General features: G+C 27.9%; 3 protein-coding genes across 11 annotated transcripts in view; 1 reads left to right on the forward strand and 2 right to left on the reverse strand.

Annotated features, from left to right (window-relative positions):
- Positions 1-2,941, reverse strand: part of LOC122634776 (ATP-binding cassette sub-family C member 4-like) — a 14,964-nt gene extending 12,023 nt beyond the window's left edge. For 2 of the 3 annotated variants that reach the window (XM_043824064.1, XM_043824062.1), the window contains exon 1: positions 2,518-2,941. The gene's annotated coding sequence lies outside the window, so the exon portion shown is untranslated. Of the gene's footprint in view, positions 1-1,807; positions 1,975-2,517 lie in introns of all 3 variants that reach the window. The other variant, XM_043824063.1, reaches the window with a different exon arrangement.
- Positions 2,942-4,261: 1,320 nt separating this feature from the next.
- LOC122635012 (serine/threonine-protein kinase polo) lies at positions 4,262-7,694 on the reverse strand. 2 transcript variants are annotated; one of them, XM_043824706.1, is made up of 8 exons: positions 7,408-7,694; positions 6,613-6,837; positions 6,324-6,541; positions 5,950-6,245; positions 5,583-5,876; positions 5,451-5,489; positions 4,687-5,087; positions 4,262-4,494 (listed from the first exon to the last, which is right to left on the reverse strand). In XM_043824706.1, exons 1-8 carry the CDS (start codon positions 7,498-7,500, stop codon positions 4,297-4,299), a joined length of 1,764 nt encoding a protein of 587 aa, XP_043680641.1. In that variant the 5' UTR covers positions 7,501-7,694; the 3' UTR covers positions 4,262-4,296. The 2 variants fall into 2 exon arrangements, with proteins under 2 accessions (XP_043680641.1, XP_043680642.1); XM_043824707.1 differs by lacking the exon at positions 5,451-5,489 and having other exon boundaries at positions 7,408-7,692.
- A 531-nt stretch (positions 7,695-8,225) lies between these two features.
- On the forward strand, positions 8,226-15,810 carry LOC122635013 (glycine-rich protein DOT1-like). Of its 6 annotated transcripts, none has more exons than XM_043824711.1 (10): positions 8,226-8,380; positions 8,582-8,699; positions 8,864-9,004; positions 9,122-9,331; positions 9,405-9,590; positions 9,674-9,848; positions 9,955-10,069; positions 10,432-10,572; positions 11,231-11,272; positions 15,608-15,810. In XM_043824711.1, exons 2-10 carry the CDS (start codon positions 8,605-8,607, stop codon positions 15,610-15,612), a joined length of 1,110 nt encoding a protein of 369 aa, XP_043680646.1. In that variant the 5' UTR covers positions 8,226-8,380; positions 8,582-8,604; the 3' UTR covers positions 15,613-15,810. The 6 variants fall into 6 exon arrangements, with proteins under 6 accessions (XP_043680646.1, XP_043680643.1, XP_043680649.1 ...); XM_043824708.1 differs by lacking the exon at positions 15,608-15,810 and adding an exon at positions 12,168-14,184; XM_043824710.1 differs by lacking the exon at positions 15,608-15,810 and adding an exon at positions 12,168-14,184 and having other exon boundaries at positions 8,228-8,380; positions 8,591-8,699.
- Positions 15,811-16,953: the final 1,143 nt, after the last annotated feature.

Consider the following 16,953-nt stretch of genomic DNA (forward strand, 5'->3'; position numbering starts at 1 on the left):
AAAAAAAAAATGAAGTAATAAAAGAGACAAATAAAATAATGAAATAATGTGAGTAGAACTATATAATGTTACATTTCTCCCAGACGATGTACATACATATGTACGTTGTTCGTTCCCAGTTATAACACAAAAGTTAAAACTTGTAATCAAAGAATATCGCCTATCGTATTTTTTTGTCATAGAGAACAAACAGAGTCGTTAAAAGGAAATGATTCGCAACGGTTGCATAGTTATCTTTATGTCTCTATATATGTATATATGTATGTATGTACATATGTATATACATACATATATATATATATATATATCTGTTATATATCTGTATAGCTTTATATACGTCAGTATTCAACGAGAAGAGATATGTAAGCTTAACGATAGAGAATTAAATGGCGTTGTACGTGTAACGTGTGAGTGACATGGAGAATTCCCATCTCTTCACTTTGAAAGTCGGGTCAATTGTTGATAGCACGTGACACGACTGCATCCAATTTGGTATCACAATTGCTTAGCATTACCAGTTTAATTCAACGACCAACGTAACTAACGGATTCTTTTCTAGAGAAATATTAAACGAATTAATAAAGAAAAAACAAAGGAAAAGGAAAGGAAAACTGAATCAAATCATTGCAGAAATATTGTTTTCTTGTTCTTTTTCCTTCTTTGCTTCTGTTTTTTTTTTCCTTTTCTTGTTTCTTTGTAAATTATTTCCTTTAAAAAAAAATCATATTGTTAATTTTAATTTTGATTTCTTTTTATCTTCGATAAAACTCACGTCTCGCATTGTCTCTTTCTTTTTTATTCTTATTTATTATATAATCCAACGATATAATCCAACGAATATTGTAAAATATTTTGTTGTTTCATTTAGATTTTTACGATTATCTGTGATAAAAAAAGAAAGAAAAAGAAGAAAAAAAAAAGAAGAGAACTATCGTTCTACCAGTATATACTTCGTTGATTTGCTATTAATAATCGATACGGATAGGCAATTGCGCTCTCACGCGTCTAACTCGTTGATTCGATGACTCGTTAATGACAATAAATAGATCACTCGACCCAACGAGACACGATTTAATATTAATATACTTCTCGATAAGTATGCTCTCGATCATCGATCTTAAGAATAACATTGTAACGATCTCGATCATAAAAAATATCTTATAATAAAGTCAGATAAGTAATTATTATTAACAATATTATTGATATATTCTATTCAAGAAATATATAACTGTTTAAAAAGACAATTCATTATTGTGATCTATCGAGATTATCGATCATCGAAATGTAACAATGGAGAATACTCATTCATTGTTTCCGTCTTGATCATAGAAAATGTGCTATAATAAAATCATATAACTAACATTGTCAGAAGATAATTCTTAATTGTGATTTATCGAAATTATCGATTATCGAAGTATAACAATGACGATTATTGATCATTCTTCCTCTCTCGATCATAGAAAATATTTTATAATGAAATCACATAAATAACATTATCTTAAAGTTGTTGATATGTTTTATCGAAGAAATAAATAAATAAAAAATTCGAAAAGATAATACTCGATCCTATTTCAATCGAGGTCATTGATCCTTATAATTGATGATCTACTGACTAACATGTATATTAATAATAATTAATAAATGAATAAATACGTGAATGAATAAAATTCGAATAATAAATTTTCGTTGAAACGATTTTTGATCTTGATCTTGATCTTGATTCATAAAGATAATCGTTCATTGCTATTAGTTTCATTGAAAATTAATTAAATATATATGACATAATTCCTCCACATAAAATACATACACACATCGAATATTTGATTACACGAAATACGAAGTTCTTTCGTAAACCGTATTCAAGGCTCTTCCGCGTAGCTTGGTTTGAAGGTCGAATAGCCGTGTCTCGAGTTGTTCGCTTGCTTGAATAGAATTCATAGTTGTGACGTATTCATTATTCCTTGTCAAGCTTCGCTGTATAATGGTGAAACATTTATCGACTTTAATCACCTCACGAATTGTAACGAAAGAACAAAAAGGAAAAAAAAAGAAAGTAAAAACAAAGATCAAAGTAAGTTGTTTCCAACGATCAATATCGAAGAAAATTCCGTTCCTCTAAACATTTGTTTTATACTAATCGTATTTCTCGCAAGATCTCATAATAGATATTTTCAGAATCACCGGAATAACGCGTGGTTGTTTCTCTTTCTCTCTTTCTCTCCCACTCTCTCGCTATCTTTCTTTACCCTTCTTTCTATCTCTTTCTTTCCATCTGTTTATCTGTTTATACTAAGATTCATTTTATAATAAATAACTTACTTCGAATATTATAAAATATTAATTGTCGTTTAAATTATATGATTTTAAAGATTCACATATATAAATATATATATTTACATACACATATAAATATATATGTATATTATATAATATATATACATACACACACACACATATATATCTAGAATGAGAGAGAGAGAGAGAGAGAAAATATGTAATACCATAAATTATACTTACGTAAACGAAGGATGACAAAATTTCGTATTTGATTTTTCTAAATTTCGATGATATTCGTTGATTATTCTTGTCACACATTCACATCGAGATTTCGCGGGTTCCTTTGCTTCCGTAAAGTGGCGTTTTCAAAAAGACAAATGACAATCAGGTATAAAATAAAGCGATCCTTCTCATGTTTCAAATAAACGACACTTTGTTATACCTAATATTTCGCATTACTACAAAAATGACTTGGCTTTGCCGCCTCTAACAAGAAACATTGTACAACTAACACCGTAGAACACGTTCACGATACTAACCTAATCTTTACTGGATCTAAGTGCATAAGTGTGTACACTATGTTATACTAATGTATTTGTATATACGTGTTCAATCTGTGCTTCTAAAGTCACTATTCTTTTATATACATCCATCGATGGATTGTATGCAACTTCAGCGCCACTTGACGATAGAATGTTGAATTAAAACTTAAAACGCGGGCATTTCAACTTACATCAGTCCCAAAAATAATAGTAACCAGATCGATTTCTTCGTCACGATATATATATATATATATATATATATATATATATATATATACATATATATATACAACACACACACACACACACACATATATATAATAAACAATTTATTTTCTTATGTAATGCAAAAGTGATATACAATTAGTTTGTAAAAAATAATGTTAACAGTATTATTGATGTTCTAAATAATTTCTTACAACATAATATTTATAATCTTATTGTCTATTCCCTTAAAAAAATATTTATGTACATTCTCGTATCAATTTAGTTAGCATAGACCTGCCTATGATAATTGAAAATTATTTCTATTAATCTATATATGATTGTGCGTGTCTGAAAGACGTTTATCAATTCCTGCGCGAAATGTTATTAATATTATAAGTGAGATTTTCGTAGCTAAAACATTTGTACTAATTACGATCGTTTTACATGCTTTTTCATCTATTATTATTACTTCATTTTATTTAACAACAACAAAAAAGCAGTATCTGAGTTTGAAATAAATATTGTTTTTTGAATAAAAATTCATAGAGAGAGAGAGAGAGAGAGAGAGAAAAGAGAGAGAGAGAGAGAGAGAGAGAGAAATGTTCTTAATTTTATATGTAACTCATCTTACTCTAGTCATACTAGGTACTTTTTCTCATTTCAGTTTTCTACTTTTTGAATTGTTATAATCAATCGGGTATTACATTGCACTGCTCCATTGAGCTATGAGAATTTTTCTATTTGCATTATAATATGCATAACATGAAATATATAAAAGAGAGAGAGAGGACATTAAATTTAATGTGATTCACTTATAAAATCAGAGCAGCTTGACATGTATAATAATTAAAATTCGAGATATATGAATTAATAGAAAATGATTAATAAGATAAAAAAAAACTCTATGTAATAAAATACAGCTATTACAGCTGTTTGGCCCATGGCATATCTTAAAAATTAAAATATATAATTAAATTTTTTTAAGTCATTACAAATTTAATAAATACTATGAATAATTAATTATAGGCCACTTGCTTTTAATTGTTATAAGTATAAAATTAAAAAAAAAATACCCATTCTAAATTGTTTTTATATGCCTATACAAAAAAAAAAGAAACAAAAGAGAGAAAGAAAGACAATATAATATAAATTCGTAGTCTACTGCTTTTAAATCTAGGTACAGATATAAAACTTTTCTGTGTTTTTCAGGCTGGAATTAACATATTTATCCTTTCTATATTCTTATATAATTTTATTCTAATGTATTATGTTATCGTGTTTGAGAATTTAATAACATTAATCCAAGCTTTTCATATGCATATGTTAAATTTTTATAAAGACCTTTGGAACAGCCATTTTCTTGGATAGTTTGGAATCTGTAAGTTTTAAAATTTTTCTCTTGATCTATATAAGTAACAGCAGCCATTAGAGGACACATAATAATTTTTGTGTGATCCAAGAAATTTATCTAAAAATAACATTTAACAAAATAATAAATGACATGAAATAAATAAAATAAATAAATAAAATAATTATTATAGTAAATAAAAATTAATAATAATGAAAGTAAATATTATAATATATAAACAATTGAGATAAAATAAAAATTTCAAACTAATTAGCTTCAAGCAATGATTTTGAATAAAATCGGGTAACATACCTGTACCGTTCCATTTGTTAGTTGCATAACTACAGCAGTCTGTGTCCTAAACCATTGATGCATATAAGGTATTCTTGATAATGAATCGCTTTGTTTTACAGCGATCGATCCACCGGCTTTCATTAAATGCTCGTTCATGTATTTCAGGAAAAAATTCATTAACTTCATTTTCTTGTCCAAAGTAGTTGGATATTCTTGAACAGTATAATATAATTCATTTCCATCGCGATTTATATAATGGATATTGAAACCATTGGCCAGCATTATCAGTCTTGTACCATCGTTAAACATAACACCTACTCCATCATCAGACAATTGATATCCAAATCCATATTTATCGGAATAATCAACCCATTTACTTATCCAAATTAAAGGCTGTGCAGCTGGATCAGTCATTTCATCTATAATGATTTAAAAGAAAAGAAAATTATATGTAGCATGTAATATCATAATAATATATAATAAAATGTTCTATATAATAATAAAGAATTATTGTATAAATTAATTCAAATATTGTATGGATTAGAATTTGGAATTATTAATTATAGATTAATAATCATTTGATATTTTGCTGTTGTTAATCTAGAATATTTGCAAATAAAATATTGTTACTTTTAATTACAAATGACAACTGTATAATTATAGAAGAAATTTCTTCCATCTTTACAAATTCTGCAGGAATTGAAGGAATGATTCGATTAATATAAGTCTCAACAAATGAAGGTGATTAGTCATATAACGTAAAAAGGAAAGAATATGCATGCCTGAAGGTTCCATAAGGATCTGGAATGGTTTTGGATATTCTGTAGAAGAGAAATTATTTTTTTTTTTTTTAATATGTAGATGATCAAATCCCATTATAAAAAAATGTAATATTTGATTAATCTGTAACATACCTGCAGAAGATGCTGTTTCGCTTGATGGCCTAGCCACTAATACAGCAGTCAGTTGTTCTTTTAAGGTCTGTAACATTTTCTTTATATCTAGATTTATTTTTTGTACTCCATTAACATCTTCTGTAGCTTTTTTACGTGCTGGACTGTTTGGCACACGGAACATATTATCTTCTCCATCTCCACCGGCATTAAGATTCATCTCGGATAAAGGTTTACGTTGATTATGCATCTCCAACATATCCAAACGTGGTGCCATTGTTAAACATGAAAGTGGCAAACTTGTTGGCAAATAGCCTAAAAATAATATTGATGTTACACTTACACGTACTATTTATTGTTGTATGAAATACTACAATGACTTTATTACCAGATGTAAAAAAGATATCCTTCATTAATTTAGATACAGGAGGGCGTTTTGAAGGTGTCCCTTGTAGCATACTTGTAATCATTGCCATGGCAGGTTTACTGAGATGTGAAGGTGTTCTATATTGAACTTGTTTAATTCTATTATATGTTTCTTTTAAACTTGATGTTTCAAATGGAGGTTTACCAACAAGTAAAGTATACATTATACAACCTATGCTCCACACGTCAACTTCATAAGAATGTCCTGCTTTAGTTAAAATTTCTGGAGCAATATAATTTGGCGTTCCACACAATGTTCTATAAAAAATTGATACATTATTCTCATTCATATCAAATTGTATTTTTTGCTTTATATCAATAATCTTCAACAATTACTTTTTTCGTTCCCCATCATGCTCCAATCGTGTCGCCAGTCCAAAGTCACCAATTTTAACTTGTAGATCATCATTTAAGAATAAATTACCTAACTTTAGATCTCTATGTATAATTCTATTTTGATGTAAATAATGTACACCTTCTAAAATTTGTTTCATATAATACCTAGTCTCACATTCTGAAAGTGCTTTTCTACGTTTATGCAGTTCCATCATTGACTAAAAAATGATTTTAAAGATATAAAATTTGTATAAATAACATGATTAAACATATATATCAGTTAACTCACTCTTTTACGGCAAAGTTCAAGAATAATATAAATGTTTTGTGCATCATCAAAAAAGCCATAAAATCCAACAATGTTCCTGTGATTTAAACTTTGATGTATTGCAATTTCTTGCGTCATTTTTTCCCTTTGATTACTTTTTGTCATTATCGATTTGGATACAATTTTTCCCGCAAAAACATGATGAGATTTTGATTCTCTGATTTCATAGCATCTAGCAAAGCCACCCTTTAAACAATAAAAACAAAGTACTTTATTATAAAACTAATTAATTATTCTTCATAAATATATTTCTTAAGTTGTTGATTTCCGATAAATGAAATCAAAATACATTCTTGGTTATTGCGTTTTATAAACGTGCTTTTTAAATTTTACGAACGTCATGCTACTTAACGTAATTGGAACATAAAATACGAATTCAAGCTAGTAAAACAAAAATTTGAATTCATAAAAAAACATGCAGGTTTCATACAAACATACGTATAGCAACAGGTAGTCATTCACAATATAATACAGATCTAATTTAATTATTGATACAGTGTATAAATAAAGTACTACGGGACCAAAATGATTAAAATATTACTGAAATATGATATGCACGTAAAGATGAAGATGAATCTTAAATAATGATTACATGCATATTGAGCAAATAAAAAAAAGTTGTTGTGAAAGCAATGTTTAATGGAAAAGAAATAATAATAAAATATGTGAAATTAATATATTAAAAAATAATAAAAATATTTCCATATTTTTAATGCAGTATATGGGATTCTTATGGTGACAAAAAAATTTACTCACCTTACCAAAGAAACGACCTTTGAGATAACTTTTACCGGTATTAGAATCGTATATAACATCGGGAATAACGCACTCTTTTTCGTCTTTTGACATTTTTATGGTTTTTTAGATATTTTATGTCGATATCAATATACAACGAAAATTTATGTCTTAAGTTAAAGACGCTATTATCGATACAGTCTACAGAACAGGCAACACTTCCTGGCACAATATATCTTCCTAGAAAATTCAAACCGCTGTTTTCGTATTCCGGAAGGCAAGCAACGGACTCTGATGTTTAAATCAAAGAAATATATCCAATCGCCTGAGGCTTCGTTGTCATGTGACTATAACAGAAACCAAATAGAATCGAGTAAAGAGGATATATGACGTATTTTTCGAAGATTGTTAGTGGCGTCATCTGTCATCCGATGGGAGATACTAATTTGTTTGATTCTAGTTTATATCTATATTTCGGTATATGTATGTATATTTGACGTTAAATATATATCAATTAATTACGATAATATTTTTATTATAGCGTAGTAATTATTTTTTCTTACGGCGTAATTATAAGATGTAAGTATTAAGGTGACTTTTCATGAGTTTCAAATTATTGGTTACTTTCATCATTTAAGCGATGGACAAATCTGTATATACCCATGAATTGAGAGTAGTATAATTATAGTACTATGTCTATATTTATAATTACATAATAACAAATATAATATAATAGTTAATTTTTTTCTTTTTAAATATATTCATTCATGAATTAAATATACAAGACATACCGTAAATTGTATTATATAGTTGAACGTTAATGAAAACGCTGCATGTATCTTGTATATCCGGCAAATTGGAACGCCAATTTGACTGGTATGTATGGTCGATGAATCTTTTTCCGGCAGCCGGCGTCCATTTTCCTTCTTGGCTTGTCTGTAGTTGGCGCGTTTCTTGTTTATAAAAGCTTGGATATTTATTTGATATACAAAGAGTAAGTATTTCATTGATAAAATATATAGAAATGTTTGATTACGTTAATTAATAACTTATATTAATATTATTCATTTTCGATAAACGAATGTAATCTCTTGAGAATGTTTTATTGGTTTCATGTTTTTTGTATGGCGTCTATGTTGTAATTATTTTGTTTTCGTATCATTTTTATGTTTGTTTTTTTAAGAAATTTTATTAGAAATTTTAGATATTGAAGAAAAAATGGAAGGTGCGCCAAGTGGCAGGGGCGGATTCAGAGGCCGCGGTGGTCCTGGTGGACCGATGAGAGGACGCGGTGGTTTTGGGGATAGAGGAAGGTACGGTTTAAATTTAATTATGTTTCATTTAACTATACTATATATAACTATAATATATACTCGTAATAACGAATATGCTTATAGAATTGTTTAGTGAATCGTTTAGTTATTACATAAAACATTTTATAAATATGATCAAAGTAATATTTATATTTTGATATTAGGGGTGGTCTACCTAGAGGAGGTAGTATGATGCGAGGTGGTCGAGGTAGCGGACCCGGAGGTGGAATGAGAGGTGGTCCACCAGGTATTAGAGGTAGAGGCGGTCCTCCTGGTAGAGGCGGACGGGGTCACTTTCCACCAGGGTAATGTCACAATAAATTTATATATAAAAATAATATAAATATGTAATATTCAATATTGTAATTTTAGAAAATATATAAAGTTATTTTCTAAAGATAATTTATATGAAATATTTTTAGAGGCCCTCCAGAACCTGGGATGGCCGGTGGTCCAGGTGGCGGCCCCCCACCTCCAGGTTTAGGTGGTCCACCAAGAGGAGGAAGTAGAGGAGGAGGAAACAGTGGTTTTCGCGGCAGAGGCAGAGGAGATTTTGGTAGAGGAGACAGTCGTACTCCAAATAGTAATTTCCGTGGACGTGGTATGGACAGAGGAAGTCGTGGTAGTTCGAGGTAAAACATTGTGATTTTTTATCATAATATATTATATGATTCTAATTATTAATATTGGTATAATTTAAAATAGAGGTGGCTCGAGCAGAGGTGGCCCAGGTGGAAGAGGAGGTTTCGGAGATCGTGCTAACAGAGGTGGTAGAGGTGCACCGACAAAAAGAGGAGGTGGTCCACCGGGAGCAAGTGGTCCTTCAAAGAGACCAAGATTTGATCAACCATCTTCACAACCTTCTAATGGTTATGCAACACAACCTCCAAAGTAAGAATTTATGGTTTATAAAAAATATCAAATGTTATGAAATATAATTAACAAATAATATTATTTTATAATTTGTGATATAGTCAAGGCGGATATGGAGGAGGTGCTGGAAATGCATATGGTGGAGGTCAACAACAACCGCCACAACAGCAACCTGTAGGATACGGTGGAGGTTATGGATCGCAACAAGGTTATGCACAGTCATCATATCAAGGCTATGAAAGCTATCAGCAGCCACCTGACTATGCACAAGCTGCGGTAAAAGAATTGTTTCATTTATAATATAGTCATAGATTTACAATAATGAAAATTTATATATGCATATATGTTTTAATAAAATTTAAACATAATGTTTATTATACAGGGTTATCCACCATCAGCACCACCTGATAGTAGGTATGGAGGAGCTCCTGCAGTACCTGCAACCGGAGCTTTTAATACTGGTGATCCTTATAGTTATGGAAAGGCACCACCTTCAGGTTAGTATGCATATACTTTGTATTAAATCTCTTTACTTCATTCGTGCATGCGCGTTTTTGTTTTAGTGGTGCTTCATTTTTATTGATAAACTTTGTTGTATTTTTAAATTAGTTATGCATGCATGCTTTTATGTACTCACGTACATTTTTTTTATTTAATATACAAATTTCTATATCATTTATGAATTTCATTTATTATGAATAATTTCGATTTTGATTTATGAATTCCAAAAATGTATTATAATATATATATATATATATATATATATATATATATATATATATGTATATATCTTACCTTTGTAAGTTGAAGAATATAGCTGCTTTTAATTGTAGATTAATATTACATAATACATGTACAGCTAGTTACCAGCAGGAGGCAGTAGCAGCTGCGGTGGCAGGGGGTGGGGGTCCGGGTTATGCTCCTGCTAACCCGTATGACGACCGATCTTCTAATGCTACCACCATGATCAACAGGGGTGGTTACTCTACGCAACCTTATGGTTAGTTCTTTCGTTCGATCATAACACTATTCTTTTTTTGTTGTTTTCGGTTTGATAAGAATTTATTCAATGTTTGTCATTTTTGTGTTTTTGGGTTTGCATATAAAAAATATTTAACATGAATCGATTCAGACGAGAAATATTGTTAATAATTGTGATCATCAATCTGAAATATGATTATAATTAATATGAACCATTTTTTCAACTTTAAGTTAAGCCAGTGGGAAATATAAGTTGTTGCGTTTTATAATTATTACAGTTCTAAATTAATTAAAATATATAAAATATATAAATATATTTTTTATATATACATATATATACACGTACATACGCGCGCGCGTGTATGCACACATATATATATGTATACACACATAATATAAAACGTGAATAAAATTATATTCATCTGGATGCCAGCACTGCAGCACTGCCTCCTGCCATTCTTCATAGCAACATTATTCTTTACTTCAATACCTTTTCATCAACAAATTATTAAAAAGAACATAAAGGTCTAATATACTATATATTTGATTTGTTATATTCGCACAAATATTACAAATTTATTCAATTACAGACTTTTTCTCGTCTGAGTCAAATTAAAATTTTTTCTATTAGTTTTACCATTACAAAATTAGTTTAAGTTTATATTTTATGTTTACAGATTACCCAAATCAGGACGGAGTATATGGCAAACAGGATTATGGTAAGTACTGTTTAAAATTTAAAAACGTCGTATTTTAGAAAAGAGAATTTTAGTGTACAAGATCAAATCATTTTATCATAAAATAGATAGAAACTTATACAACAAATGATTAGGAATATATATTGCGAAATTTATATTTGAGAAAAAATACTCTGAAAGGTAAAAGATATTAATTATGGAAAGAATGTATAATGAATTAATTGATATTTATGGAATTTCATATATATATATACATATATATATATGAAAGCAATATGAATTGCTTTTCTGGTTAGACATATATTGTAAATATTTTTCTTAAAGCAATGAAAAATCATACAAATTTTTATGCATTTCATACATCGATTTATAATCAATGGTAGAAAAGTACAAGTTACATACATTTTCATGAAGTAATAATGCGTATGTATGTTTTCTTTTATTAATCAATTATGATAATAAAAGCGTTAGGTATGAGATCGTCAGGCAAATCAAATAGAAATGATTTAATCAGGCAAATCAAATAGAAATGATTTAATATACATTAGGTGCCAATTGGTGGATCATAGCAATTAGAGAAGATATTGCAGAATAAGTTTAATTGTTTCTTCAATTAGCTTTATATGATTAAATATTCCTAGTATGGTAAAATATAACAAAGGATTATTGCGCATGCACAGAGAATATAAATGACAAATCAAGAAGTTTATTTAGGATCTATTAAAAGAACGAATAAGTAGAGAAATTGATCGTTAATAAATTTTTTATTAGTATATACCATTTCTAATAGTATACATATCTATATAGGCTTATTATTCATCTATGGTATATATAACGATAAAAATATTAAATATTGAATCAAATCTAAAGTTATACTTTCAAAGTGATTGAACGGAGGAGCTATGGTTGTTTGCAGGTGGCAGTGCTGGTTACCAAAACGCCCAGTCTCAGCGACGTTATTAGATATTGCATACACAACTATTTAATTATAAACGTCAAATTCTTTTATAAATTCGAAACTACGTCTAACGTGTGAAATAGTTGGATACTAATAATTTATCAGTCAGAAGTATAATAGTATGGAATTTGACTGCAGTAAAATGGATATACTTCGTATAGGTATAAGAATTTTATCTGCATTAAAAAGATGGGAAAGCATTACAGGAAACTGTTTTTCCTATCTTCATCGCGCTAATGGAAATTATGAACGGCGCGAGAAAAACAAGAAGTTGTTCAATAATATGATTGAAAAGTATAAATGACAAGAGCGTTTTATACTTGACTAGCAGTATATAGTATCTACTATGTCATGTTTCGCTTACACAATTTTATAGGATTAAGTTTAGTTGCTGTACAGTCTTCTTCATTCACTTTGCGTATTGTAAAATAAAATCAGTTGATAAAATCATTATTGTAACTGTAAGGATGATGATGTCAAGTTTTTTGTGAGAATGAGATTAACTTTTAAAAAAATTTAAATACGAAATTATTCAGAAATACAAAGCTCAACACGTATTATGTGTAAATCTACATCTCCATAGTGTATTCTTTCTGTTTATTTAAAAGAACTAAATAACTATAATTTTATTAGATGATGGTACCTTTTTGTGCGATAATGCGTCCATTTTTTTATTTGGGATTATCATAACGATAAACAAAAATTTATATGTGACGAAATTCCCAATGTTATATGCGATTTTTAGGTTGATATATCATGATTTTGATTAATGATCTTAATGAATATGTACCTATCTCCATTAAAAATGAGAAGAAAAACAAAATAGTATCGTTTTCATAGAAAAGACTCAGTGCTAAATTAATTTTTACACCTTAATAATAAAAATTAAGATATAATTAATGTCACACTGGCAGAGACAATCAAGGCACAAATAGTGAAAATTAAACAAAAAAAAAAAAAAAAAAATAACTAAAAAAATTTCAAGAAAGGCAAAGAAGTGTGACTTGCTGTGATATTTGTGCATGCAAATTAGAATTTGTCCCAGCCAATTGTGTCTCTAAATATATATATATATATGTATATGTATATGTATGTATGTATATGTATATGTATATATATATATTAGGATTTGGAAATATTAATTGAAAAGACAAGAAAAGTTTATATTTATGTTTCATTTGTTATATAAAATAATAATTTAATCTACAACGAAACTGTATCAAAAGTTATTGTCATATATATGTATATTTATACATATACATATACACATATATATGTGTGTGTGTGTATATGTTTATATATATATAAATATATCATTTTCATAGTAGTAGTATTGATTCAATATTGTAAGCAATAGAAGAAACATTGAAATGGAGAAACACAAAAAAATATCGTGCAAAAAGCAAATATTTTCATATTTATTATCTCCTCACCTTCGACACAAGATATACGGATCAAAGAAAATGAAAAGCTAGCGATGAAATGAAAACCAGCATCTGCCCTAGGAAATCATCAAAACGAATAAATTGGGCACCAGGTGTACACATTAAAATGTCCCCAGCTCAAATGAGCAGCATATAGACGTACAAGTAACGTAGGTATGAGCTTTTGTTAAAAATGATAATTAGATATTAATCACTATTATTATTTGGTAATAATAGTAGTAATAATAATAATAATATATTATAATAATTATCATAATTATAATCTGTAGAAGTGTCATTACTTTTTATTATAGAGATCAGTTAAAATAATTCTTTTATCACACTAAATGAGATTCACTAAAGCGCACATATAAATAATAATGACAAATAATAGGCATATCAAGATCTTGACAAAAAACTAAGTTTATTTCACAGGCGTAACAGCAACCTGAGAAACTTAGGAAAGAGAATGAAAGAATGAGAATACCTTCCCTCCATTACCACGAAGGAGATACCAATACTGATTAAAAAAAAAAAAAAATAAAATAAAATAAAATAAAAAAAAGAAAAGCAAAGCAAAAAACCAAAAGAAATATAAAATACTTACGAATGACGATTAAACAGTCAAATAATAATTTGTCAAATGGCACAGGTACTATCGTATTTAAAATTGATTCGGTTATGTTAGCCATTCGTCATTAGTTTTTTGGTATCATTTATAAATATATATAATATACATACATATGTATATGTATATATACATATATAATAGAGTTCTGATTTAATTTGGTAATTGCTAGAAATCTAAATTACAAAATAATAAGGATATAGTTTGGTACATATCATTTTTTATTTGATATACATATATATATATATATAGTATATATTTCTTTAAATATATAAAATATAAATTAATTATACACATATATATATATATGTATGTATATATAGATAAAATGAATTTACGTGTGAATGTAGCACATCTTTGGCAATTTCGATAATAATGATGAAAAATTTGAACCCCAAAACAAAAAAAAAAAAAAATCCACGAAAAGAAAGAAAATCCATGAAAGTGCAGTTAAGAAAAAGCAAAAATTTCTAACGACGTGCGAATGTGCACTTTAATTCGTAAATATTAAGAAAAAACAAACAAAAACAAATGCTCGAGTAGACCGCAACCCAAGCTGAGGTGAGTAAATATAAATAAATATCTATCAATTTTTGTGCAGAACTACAATTATCATTCAATGGTCTTCCTAAAGAAGAATTAATTGTGGAACGAGTGTATAAACTAAAAGTCGATTTAAATACCTGCATCTATCGAGTGTAAAGTGGAACAATATTATTAAGAAGCTATAGAAGTGAAGCGAAGAGAAGAAAAGAGAGAGAGAGAGAGAGCCATCTTTTTTGCATCGTTGCATCACAACGTGTTTATATTGTATTTGAAAAAAAAAAAATATAGTTGTATGTAATGCATACACATACATACATATATGTATATATATATGTACCGCTTTATACATACGATACCTGCAGTCTAGCATGTAACAATTAGCTAGGTGATTATGATTAAGATCATAATTTGAACCAAATGACGATGTCCCATTTTTTGAAAAATAAAAAAATAATTAAGAAAAAAAAAAAGAATCTTATACATCATTAAGATTTCAGAGAGAAACGAGAGAGCATAGGGAAGGAAACATCGATAAAGGGTTTATCAATGTATATTACAACATTGACAACATATACAAGACATTTAAAATGAATTAAGTGAATAACAATAATACGTCTTCTTCAAATAACAATTAAGAGAGCGCAATATAATGTTCTGTAAAAATGATAAAAAATTTTTCATTATTTTTAGATGTATTATAATTTTATATATATATATATATATGTACATATACATATATAATATTTATTATTTCATATATTTTCTTATTTTTCTAATCTCATTATTATTAATTTCTTTAGGTTGATAGCAGCTATGCTAAGTACAACATCGATGGACCTGAGTGCAACAATCGTGTCAACTGCCACATGACTGGCATCAACGTCAATGACCTTGTCTACATAAGGTCTCTGGAGGTGGTGAGTCTTATTTAAAAAAAAAAAAGAGAGAAAGAAAATAAAGACTTCCGCGTAACAATTTAGAAAGGTATTGATATATAGTTTTATAATATTAACATTGTATTTTAATGCATCTAATTTAATATATATATATATATATATATATATATATATATATATATGATACATAAAATTAAATGTGTGTATATATGTATATACATATATATATAATATATGATATATATATATATACAAATTTTTTATTATACATATAAAAATTATTTTTTAATGAAATAAACGTGTTTGTGCCATTCATCAATTTGTAACTTATTTTTAAAACATTGTGAAAAAGAAAGAAATACAAAAACAAAAGTGATAATTCATAGTCATTAGTTTTCTACATACAATGTGTATAGAAAGATGTTTGGTATATATTTTTTATATAATAATAATTAAATATACGATATATAATAATAAATAAAATAAAAAACGTATTTTTTATTATTATATATATATATATTATTCTTTCTTCTTTTATGTCAAACATCTTTCGACTTGAAAGAAAAAGAAACATAAATTAACATTCTTCGAGTTCACGATGGATGGATTTATTGGTGAAAATTTAACAATTGGATACGCGTAGAAAATTATTCGTGAGATTCGTTAAGTGCTCGGCTAAGCATGGAGAAAGGCTGAATTAAATAACTAGTAGTGTTCAACTTAACGTTCCGTCTCGTCAAACGTAAATTGTTCTAGATAAAGAGTATATCTTTTTACCCTGTTCTTCTTCCTACACAGTTGGTTGGCGCGTGAGAAACTTAATTACGTAGTTCAACACGTGAAACATACAACGTGTGATTGAGAACGTCATCACCGACAAATTTTTGTTGGTAATGCGTCATTAATTCTGTTAAAAAAAAAAATATCACGTTTTATATTCTACATCTAATCGATTTCGAATATATATATATATATCTATTATAACGAATCACAAATGGCCGATCATTGGAAATTCATTTTTAATTCTTAAATTTTTTCTTATAATATTGCAATTTTAATAATAAAATTTAATTTAGTTTAATATGTAAACTAATACATACATGTTTACAACAATTAAGTTTTTTTATTTAATTAAACAAATAAAATGACAACAATGACGATTTTTTTTCAGTATTTACTTAATAGTTAATATAATATTATTATATCATACGTGAATTTTTAATAAAAAATCATCCTACCATGGATTAAAT

The sequence above is a fragment of the Vespula pensylvanica genome, chromosome 16 (assembly GCF_014466175.1).
Source record: "Vespula pensylvanica isolate Volc-1 chromosome 16, ASM1446617v1, whole genome shotgun sequence".
NCBI lineage: Eukaryota > Metazoa > Arthropoda > Insecta > Hymenoptera > Vespidae > Vespula > Vespula pensylvanica.